Genomic DNA, 11,180 nt, shown 5'->3' with positions numbered 1-11,180 from the left:
TGGATATAATATCACTGCTGTGCTGTGAGGCAAGTCCAGGTGTGCCGTGGGATTTTTGAGAAAAATGTACAATATTATTATTGCAATACTACTATACTACTACAGGGCTCAAGAGTGCGACCATTTAAATCTGTGAAGTGCTACTAAAGTTTTTCCTTGGTCGCACCGGTGCGCCAAACACTTATCTGTTGTGTCTCTGTATTTTCTCTCTAAGACTTTGTGTTGAAAATGTGACTTGCAGACACACACATACGCACAACATTGATTATTGTGAAGGGCCGACCCTGCAAGAATGCACCAAGTTTTTCCTTGCAGAATTTCAGCTTTGGTTGTCTGAGAAAAAATGATTGTGAAATATCCTGAACTAAATTGATATTCAAACAAATCAAATGGAATTGAAACCAGCCCTAAAGCTAACAAGTTAAAAATGCGTATAAAAACTGTCAAGAAAATGTTTAATGGAATAATGTGCTGGGCACCTAAATGAAAAAGTTAGGCACACCAGTGTAACAATGTTAAAAGTTAGTCTGGAGCCCTGAAACAAAAAGTTAATAATTACTTTTTAATTTATTATATCAGTTTTTTTATACACTGATTTCTAACCCGCCTTCAGTGTGAAGGACAGCAACTCTAATAAAAAGAAAGAGAAAAAGGTAAGAATGGACGATCAGGGTTTTGCATGAATAAGAAGACATGTGCTCCTCGTGATGTTGACTTGCTCTTCGATGGACCTTGGGCAGAGAAAGATTGAAAACCACTGTATTAGAAAAGCATAAGAGCTCATAACTTGAAATAGCCTTCTGAAAGACTGCTTTCCACTGTAAACCTCAAGGAGCCATTAAATATTAATGTGAATCTTTCCCCAATACACAAGAAAGAAATATCATGTTTCAAGGACACATTACATCATGTCTGGGCTCTTTTTTCTTTTATTCAGAAGGGAAGAAAAATAAAAATCAATTTGTGGATTTGGATCCGGCCTCCAGCCTTTCTGCCTGTGATTGAAATGAGCATTTCCCTGTAAGAGGATCGACTCCAGTACCTCCCTTATGCTCTCAGTAATAGAAATGACTTAAGTGGCAAAGACTCTGTCCGACAGGACTCGCTGATTCAGAGCCGACTCTCAGGCGGCAGCTGGGATTGAAATTCGGGTTTGGATGAACCCAACGGTTCTGCACAAACTGCTATCCCCCCATTCAAAGTACCATCAGGCCTGCAGCACTCAGGGGTGTTTACCCTGCTATCAACCATCTGATTGTCTTGGGACTTGGAGATTTTTTTTTTAAAAGAGAAGAAAATGACAAGCATCTGGAAGAGAAACACCCGTCAGCGCTCACAGCTAATACACCTGTCGACAGAAGAGGAAAAGAGCTTCCTGTGTTTCGCTTCCTAAACACACCAGAGTCTGGAAACCACTTTTACCACGAACAACCCGCTCTCCTTCTCACCGCAGAGTGTTGTCAGAACGACTCGTAGTTAAAACACACGTCTGTTCTCTCAGTTCAATCCTCTTGGCCAATTTTACATCTTGCTCGAATCCCTCGGACTTGTTTGTCCCAATGTTTTTCACTGGATTGCTGCCAATTCCTTTTGTCTATCCACCTCCCACTCATACTCCCACTCACAGGAGCCGTTTTCACATACCAATATCATTGTTTTTCTGCCGGTTGCAACTACGAACTTTGCTGGAGCTTTGCCAGTTCATCCTTTGCAATGCTCACTTTTCTCTCCCCCACCCCAACTCTGTTATCACCAGTATTTCCCCCTACGAGCTCGGAGCCCGGCTTCAGATGTCCAGAGCGTCACAGTTTGACTCATTCTCAGAGAGCAGAACAGAAGGATCGTGGTTATAGATGTGCTCGGTCTTTGAGGAGGGCCACACATGCCTGAAGGGCTCTAAAATATAACGTGTAACATACTTTTACTGATTTATACTGGTTTGCACAGAACAAGATATAGGAGAACAACATCCACTATGACAATTACACTTCTGTAGAAGATATGGAATAACAGTAGCCACCACAGTATGCACAAATTTCATGTCAATATACAATGTCTGTATCTCAGCATTTACCTCTGAAGGTTGAAGCTTTATAGGACTATTTTACTTCTAACCTTGTGTGTTATGCACAAGCAATGGTGTTGGATAAATGTAATTTCTACGCGGCAACCAGGTCATAAATCTGGGCTCTGACATGTTCATGTGAAGTTCATTGTCGATACTGTGTCAGAGGATGTATTGATTCGGTTTTGCCAACATTTGTCATGGTGCACACCAGCATTTAGCTACGACTCTGCAGAATGTCCACGTTGTCTGGTCATGATTTATGACACTGCTCCTTAAATAATTCTGATTAATTCTTCCTGTTTTTGTGACTGATGTACCTGGAACTCTAAAATTGAATTTTTGTATAGAAAGCCAATGAATATTTAACCAGAATGACTCTCACCACCGCCGAGGCCCAACAGTCCCCTCATGAAACGACTTTTAAAATGACTAGATCCAGATTTTATTTGAGTCTGCACCAAATTGTACAAACTCATAAATATCAGTCCACTAACTTTGCCTGTTTTATCCGCCAGGATCAATGAAATTATTCTGAAAAATGAAAGAAAATGTCTGGAAATGTTTAAAAGACTAGAACCAATTTAATGCCTGATATTCAATGTGTAGCTGCTATTGTAATTACTATTGGTTACTTATTAAAGACCCATTTAAAACTTTTTCTGTTACATTTAAGTCGGACCTAGTGTAAAATATTCCTTTGTGGTTTCTGGTAGCAGTTGAACAACGTAACACACACAATAGGCATTAAACCACAGACCCACCCAGGATTATCCCTCGTAAAACCACAACTTGATGCAAATAGCTCCTGTGCTTGTGAAATGAGACGTTCACTTCCTCGTTTGGAAAGAGTAAGGAAAGCACCTTAGTTGTAACATAAAGGTCAACCCCCCTCCTACCTGGATACAAACGCTTCTGTGTGAGTGTGTGTGTGTGTGTGAGTGTGTGTGTGTGTCTGTGTGTGTGCTTGGGATCATTTCAAACCAGATTCAAAGGTAGATAAATTCACCTGGTAACATCAACACTGTCAAACATAATGTAAAGGTGCAGTTCACACGAGTGTTGTTTCTAATTAATAATCTGTATCAAAGTTTACAAATAAAAATACATTGATTGTCTCATGAATTAAACAACAGATTGTGATCCATGCAAAACAGTGGAAACGATGAAGCTCCACCAACTGGGTCTTGTGGCTTTAAACATTTAAACAGCCGGTGACTGAAAACACTCGCAACTTGGCAACGGGTTGCACTTTGGATTCTTTGCATAATCCACCTCACCTCTTTTTTCCCCTTGTCAACATTAGGTAAGTATCACTGCTTTTTTTAATTACAGCATTTGAATATGTTCTACATGCTAGAGTTTATTATTCCACCAATAGCAGGAGGGTTTTAAGTCATTCAGGGAATACTGAAATATAACAAGAAACACTTTATTTTTCAAAATTAAGTATTTTAATTAATATAATTCAGATAAAAATGCAATGTCACGTTATTTTCTTGTTGTTGTAAATATCTTCAGATGCAAGTCCGCCCTTCCAACATAAACATTTGGTACAGTAGAAAGTTTAAATACAGAATAAAACAAATGTAATGATAATTGCATTCAGTCATTCACATCAAGCACACACTTCACAGCATACAGGTTTCGTGCAGAGTGTGACTCACCCACACTGAACCCACCTGACATTATTACTTTACAAGTTGCCTACAAGAGATTGTGTTGAGGCCATTTAAAAACCAAAGCTCTTATCACTGAGGCTGCACCATGACCCCACCTCGTCATAAAGTGTTGCACACTGTATTTTTCCTTCAAAGACAGAACAGCAAACAACGAGGAGAACAAAATGAGGTCACGAACTTTGAGTCACACAGAAATTTTTGCTTTCCATACATTATTTATAATACTGACATGTGTTGGTGAGTGTAAAAATAAGAATATTTTAGTTTAAACATTCAGTCATTTTATTCCTCTTTCAAACGGCTCGACGGCGATCAGAGTTGTTTTCCTATCTGAGCCAAGGCTGATTGCTCACGCTGTAATTTTAAAGTGACCAGACAGGGTTGGTGTATTTAGGGAGTGTAAGAAGTTTCTGTGATGTGTCATCATTGTGAAGTTTGAAAAGTTGGAGCTGTTGTATATTGTACTTCAGAGGAGTAATGATTTCACATCGTCCGTCCATCGGTCCCGTTCTCATGAAGGTGAAACTTTCCTGACTTTCCTCCGGCCTCGGTGGTGAAAGGTCCAGTTTTTTTGACACAACTCAAGAATTAATTTTCGATATATATGACAGAGAAATGACTGATTGGCTAAAATAGAGTCGGAGGTCAACCTCACTCTGATATATTATACATCGTTCAAATCCGAAACCCAGGAACAAAAGAAAAACAAAGGGACATTACGACATTATGACTCTTGCAACTTGGCTGGTTCATACAAACAAGTATGAAAAGCATCAACCTGCTGAGTTATGTTGTCATTAAGTGCCTATCCCATCCACTGTCTCATTCCTCTTTTGTTATTACGGCTACTGGAATGAAAACATCTCCACATTTGATGACCCAATTGTTTTCTTAACGATTATAGAGAACAAATCTATTCTTGAAGTTGTACCAACCACTCCCCCAGAATTTGCCTCGATCTCTCCTCTCCCCTGTCGTCATCTTCTTCACCTTCCTCCTCCTCTTTGGGAGGAGTCCAGTTCCTTCGATAGTTTGTCCGAGTGTATCCACAAATGTCTTTGGACGCCGCTTTATGAAGGATTGCAGGGAGCCAGTTTTGTTTGTAACCTGTTCCGAATACAGCGTCACAAGATGGCGCCTCCTGACCCTGAAGGTTCAAATGTGGAACAGATACATGAGATGCGATATAATGGCTGTTGGCGTACGGCTGGGCTGGTGAGTTTACGGTGCCGTCATCGCAGCCGGAGTCCGAGCTGTCGAAGCTGTTCAGCGATGCTAACAATGGTCGTTCCTCCGTAGAGTCTATGAGGGACGATAATAGAGGGGTTCTCCCTGTGTCACCTGGGCAGCTCTGTAACAGAGGAGCGAGCGAAGACAGCACCAGTTGTCCGTTGGTGTCCCGCAACGTGTCCAGACAAATGGCGGCATTGCTCTCACAAGCATTCGGATCAGGCAATCGTGGTACTCCATGTGACACTGGCATTAAACCACCTTTATCCCAGGGTTCTGATCTGAAAGGTAGGTTCCTGGTCTCTGTGTTGTCAGTGGCAACCTGCTGAACATCTGCATTCCCATCCGCAGGTATGTGAACAGCCACTGAACTGTAGATTTCTGAGGACTGGCCGCTCGTTCCCGGGTGACTTGAGGTTGGACTGTGTTCACCAGTGTCCTCAGACGTCCCGGTGCTGTCTTTCCAGGCCTGGAAGGGCATGTCCTGGGGTGAGTAACCCCCAACCCTATCTGAAGACGCATGTGTCTTCAACTGGATGGAGGTGAAAGGTGCTTTGTAACTTGGACTGCAGACCACCGGTGTAGAGATGATACGGACGTCTGGAGATTGCAGTACTTGATGCTTGGAGGTGCCGGATGTGGTTCCCTTTAAAAAAAGACAGAAACATAAAAATTAAATCAGTGCTGGAAAAACAGGCTTGGCTCGATTTCAGACTGTATATTTTCACTTTGGCAGCCACATGATAAAGATTGAGCCGTATATACGCCCTCATTGGCTGATCTATTAAACTTCTTATTTACGTATTACATTCACACAAAGGACAAAGCCAATGTACGTACATAGCATGTTCTGAGGGAAACGCCTTCTCTCTACAAGACTCGAGCCACAATTTTTTCTCATTAATTAAAGCAGCATGAGTCAGTGGATACTCCGTCACTTCCCCTTGAACAACACCCACAGTGTTTCAGCACGTTTAATTACTTTTCTGTTGCCGCCTCGCAGCCACACTGAACATGTGTGTAGTTCTCAATGTGCCTGAGGGCCTGCATTTCCTGTAAAGCAGCGTTTCCTTGTTGTCCCTCAGAAACACCAAAGGACACTGAAGAGAGAATTAAGACCTACCAGTGAGCCTGGCAAGTCGGTTTTCTTTCCACCCTTCACATAATTGCACGTCCACGCGACTGACGTCGTGATGATGGCCACCAGAAGAGCAGCCATGGCGATCAGCCACGGTGTGAGCATCCCTGGGATATCTGAGGGGAGAAGAGCGTTGGAGTCACGTATTTGGGAAGAGAAGAAACCGCTCAAGTGTGAAATCAGATAACCTCAAGCACGTTTATAAATAGTGAGTTTAGAAAAGTCCCTTTCTGACAAACGAGTCCAGGCATGTTCTCAGTGAGTAAGAACTGTAACATCCCTCTGACGGAAGGTAAAGGTAAATCCACTGTATTACTGGATGTGCAGGGTATTTTACTACTACTAGGAAGTAATTACATGTTAGTTGACAGTAACTAATTACAACGTGGTTATATGCAGCAAACTGAAAGTGAAATGACTCCTTCAGGAATGGGATTGCTGTTGCTATGAATCCATTGAGGACATTTGAAGTATAACACCATCTGCATTCATTAGGTTGAAGAGTCTTTGCATAATCTCGTCTCTTGTCACATCAGAGTAACAACACTAGTGGAGGGAGAACACACTGGTCACGCACTCATAAGAAAACAAATTGTCCTGGATTGGCTCTTCATTACAGTCACTCAAGGGTTGATAAAATGATTTTTTAGAAGAATGGAGCTGAATAATAAGTAGAAATATGGTAATTGTTGTCAGGAGCCAAATTTGTTTCCTCTCTTTGTAGTTTTAACTAGTGGACTTGATGTGTTGTAACGTGACATTACATCTAAAATGTGATTTTGTTGCAAAACTGTTTCCATGAAGGATAAACTACTTCCAGGTAAAAAGAGTTGTGAATGAGTAATATCTTCATTCTGCCCTTTCCTCCACAGCAGGTGGGTCCTTAAAAGCTTCCCACTTAGTTAAGTGGCACATTCTTGCCTTAAGTGAAAAGTTTAGTAAAGTTTTTGTAAATGTTTAAAAGCTACAACTGCTTCCATTTCCTTTGTATAAATGTAGTCATGTGACGTCATTGCCTATATTTATTCAAAAATGGCAAGTGGTTCTCGCTTTTTGTGACTAAAACATATGTAACGGCCTTTTATGATCAAATATTTCATCTGCTCATGAAGTATTACTGAGCTTATCAATATATTGTGTTCTTCTTCTCACCTGCTAATGTGACGCAGAACGAGGCCTCCTCACTCAAGTTGCGGCCATATTCAGCAAAAGGCTTGTAGACCACATGGCCGCAGTATTTTGTTCCGTTGTTCTTCAGGTTGATGACAAAGTGGCCGGTGGTGCCTTCACTGACCTGGAGACACAGTGGGTCATATGGATGATTACTGACTGATTTGGTCCTTTTTATGCTGCTTTAAACTTAAAGCACTGTTATTGTTCAACGTTTGTGCATAGATATTATTATTGGATGGTTATTGATAAATTGTCTTAGTTCAAAGTGAAAATGAAGTGGGGATGAATGGATTACTCACCAACGCAGCCCACTTTGGCTCTGTGATCTGTAAGGTATATTCGATCACAGTTTGGGACGGCCCACTTTTGCTGTTGCTGATGATGTCCGCCACGGAGACTCCATTCGGCCCCAAGGGCAGAGTGACATTAACAAACAGGGAGGACACGTTTGCGTGTGTGGACAAGTTGGGGGCACCCAGCGTGGCTACGGAGACAAGGACAGATGAGTTCATGTTACAGAACTAATCACACGGGTGAAGAGCACACGGGTGAAATGCTCCAGTGAAAGTGAAACTAGCTTACTTTCTGCTATAGGTTTGAACCTGGGGTTGGTGCGGCCAATCATGCTGCCGTTAACGAGCACCTTGGCGATGTAATCAACGTTGGGAACCGATGGCGTTTCCGCAGTCAGGTCACAGGTCAGAGCGCTGATGTTCTGACACTCTTGTTTCATCTGGAACTGCTCTCCATCATACCTGCAACGAGCGCAGGGAGAACAGTCTGTGATGCTGACGCCTCAGGAACATGAAAGGTTCACTGGTACATTTGACCCAGATGTTTATTACTTAGTTTGATTTAAGAGATTTCAAAAGAATTAACATTCCCCTTAAAGCAGGGGGTCACAAACAATGCTATTCTTAGTAGTCTGAGTCAAATAGAAAAGATTTTGATGTCTTCAAAAGCTAAAGCATTTACACAACATATATACATATGTTAGTTAGGGTTTTAAAGGAGATTTATTATGCTTTTTCAGCCTCTTCCTTTTCTTTTGTGTGTTAAGTAGGTTATTGTGTTTGAAAAAGGTCTGCAAAGTTAAAATGTCCAAAGGTGAAGGGAGCTCCTCTCCTCCACAGACATCCTTTTAATTATTTTCAAGTTATAACACATATTAAAATTATGAAACTGAATATGAGCAGAATATGTGTCCTTTCCTGTGAAGATCTATTGCACAGCAGAGTAAGTCAGTCATTTTAAGTGGGATCCATTTGCTGTTGATTTGGAGGTTTCATATGGTTTGATCATCTCCAATTTGAAACGTACAATAAAAAAGCTGCCAGTTAAGATGTAGATTCACTGTCTCTGTTCTTGATATAATCCTGCAACCGATGTAAACAGCTAATTATCTACCCAGCAAAATAACAAAAACACAATTTTCGTCTCAGACCCTCGTCTTCATGTGGATTCGTACATGGACACACAAATGTACAAGATAACAATTGAAATAAAGTTGCAGTAGTTGCAGCATCTTGGGTCTCACCTTTGGTACTGGACACTGTAGAGCACCTGTTCCCCTGAGGAGGTCGGTGCCACAGGGTCCCAGTGGAGAACATTGTGAAAGTTCTTCGAGACAAAACGCACTTCTCCATTTCCAGTTGAAAGACAAGCTGAAAAAAATTAAGGACAGTTGTAATAATATGGTATATGAGTAATCTTTATGTGTTTTAAGCTTGTGCTATAAGGCCACTCTTCTGTACCTGACAGCTTTTAGCACTCAGGTTATATCTCGCCTGTATCTACATGGCAGCCCAGAATTCCAATCACACCACACACTGTGAAACCGTTCAAGCCACAGCATCCACTCTCATCCCATTTCCCCCCCGTCTGAAGTCATGATAGAGCTACAGTCACTCATTTCTCAGTGAAGTAGGGCCAAGGGGAGATTATGCAAGATGGACTTTGTTTCTGCTGGTGGCTGAGACTCAAGCCTGCACCTTGTCGGTACGATCTTTTGTAAGAGGACGGCTGACGTACGGAGCACAATCCTTTGTTTGAGAAGTTGTACAGATAGTGATTCATACGTTAAACACTTTGAGAGGATGTGAAGCCATATCCACATAGCTCATGGTGCACCAATCTAGAGCATATTCGTTTTAATGTTATAGCCTATGTAAGTTATGGAAATGTGAAGGCCACAAAATTACACTGGGAGAAGTCCATTCGAAATTTGCATTTTTATAAGCAGTACAATGATCTAATCAATATCACGTCAGCCAGAGTCTAAAATGAAATTGCGTTTTTCATTGATCACTGTCATTTATAACCCGGAGTCCTCGTCGTGTCGCGGCGCCCTCCTTCAACTCAAACGAGAGCGAGTCACTCTCTGCAAACACATCACTCGGCTTTATCGCCTCAGTGTTATTATTTATTTCTCCCATTAACTTTGACTGTGGGTAATCAACATCTAATCAAATATCCATATTACTTCCTGTGAACTCACCGTAGCAGAACAGCAGGAGGATGATGACGTCCACAGACCACATCTTCATCAGGTGCGTCGGCCCCCGGAAAATAGCAAAGTCCCTGTGTGTGTCAGCCGCCGCTATGTTGGATGTTGTCAACAAAAGCAATATATAATAATCTCACTGAAAGAAACGATAAAATCCCCAAAAAATCCAGAGTTAATGTCGAAAACAACTTTTAAATAATAAATCTCTTCTGGGTTCCGTCGCACTTTCTTGACTCCACTTCTCAACCATCTCTCATGTGTCCCGCGGAAGGAGTGTCTCCACACAGGTGTGCAGGTGTACTTTGTCGTACGGTATCACATTGTTCCTGTTTTTCTGCTCTATGTTCCACCCACTTGGCATTCTTTGTCCAGACTGTACTTCCTTTTTCCTCCTCCCTCCCTCCTCCCTCCCTCTCCGCTCGTCTTTCAGGTTTATTGCTGCTTCGAACCCTTGACTAGAAACGACCGAGACTCACGGAGAGAGAGGGCAGAAAGCGAAAGCACGTGGTGTCATGTCTTCAGGTGTGTACCTGCCAGAAAGCTTAGCACAGTGCGGGAGGGAAACAACAGATATTGTTAAACAAACAAATGGATAAATCTTATATTCACGTCATTGTTGCTCTAATTATGGAATGAGAGTAATGTTTCCAAACAAGTTTGCAGTGACATAAATCTACTGTTACCTGTTTTTGAGGTTTTATTATTAATTGCTCATTGTAAAAGAAGAAAGTAAAAGGCTTGTCAAAGGTTTATCAATCGTTGAATCATGAAGAGGCGTTAGAGGAGCTGTTGCACAATGGGATCAACATTCTCACCTGGAGCATGAAGGGGATAGAACGTATTATCTTGTTTTAAACACATTGTGCAACAGCATATACATCGAGAAAACAATGTATTAGAAATCTGCATAGGCGTCTCTTTAGAATCAGGAATGTAACACATTTAAACAGATTTGTTTTATAGACGCCCACAGAAGTGGATGTCACTACACCCAAGTAACCTCATGCTTGTTTGGCCGTCAAAATACCCAGCATGCTTTGGCAGGGTGGTGTCCTTAAATTACTGCACACACCCACAAAGTCACCTCCCTCGTATTGTTTGGGATGAGAAGGTAGGGTTCAATATGTTTAACTAAATTAAATGTTTAATTGGTTTCACTCAGAACTTTGTAAACACTCCTGTGAGTAAACACTGGTAAAGAGCAAACATCCAATTTAGAGGGAGCTGGAGTCTGATATCTGGGAATTTGAAATAATCATCAGTGTTAAATACTCAGTTTGAGCACAAATAGAAAATAGTTTTTCTGTCCTTCAGTTTGTTATAAAGACAATACTTTATTAATTTTGCTCAGCCTGCAGCCGTCTTTAATCCAGTGAGATAAATTAA

General features: G+C 41.5%; 1 protein-coding gene across 1 annotated transcript; it reads right to left on the bottom strand.

The window, feature by feature from the left end:
* Positions 1 to 4,660: 4,660 nt before the first annotated feature.
* ifnlr1 (interferon lambda receptor 1) lies at positions 4,661 to 9,828 on the bottom strand. Its single transcript, XM_061081006.1, has 8 exons — positions 9,786 to 9,828; positions 8,835 to 8,952; positions 7,871 to 8,043; positions 7,588 to 7,772; positions 7,268 to 7,409; positions 6,101 to 6,231; positions 5,333 to 5,623; positions 4,661 to 5,200 (listed from the first exon to the last, which is right to left on the bottom strand). The coding sequence occupies exons 1-8, from the start codon at positions 9,826 to 9,828 to the stop codon at positions 4,661 to 4,663; spliced, it is 1,623 nt and encodes a 540-aa protein (XP_060936989.1).
* Positions 9,829 to 11,180: the final 1,352 nt, after the last annotated feature.

Source organism: Limanda limanda, chromosome 11 (genome assembly GCF_963576545.1).
Source record: "Limanda limanda chromosome 11, fLimLim1.1, whole genome shotgun sequence".
Lineage (NCBI taxonomy): Eukaryota > Metazoa > Chordata > Actinopteri > Pleuronectiformes > Pleuronectidae > Limanda > Limanda limanda.
This window is presented reverse-complemented; position numbering and strand designations above follow the sequence as displayed.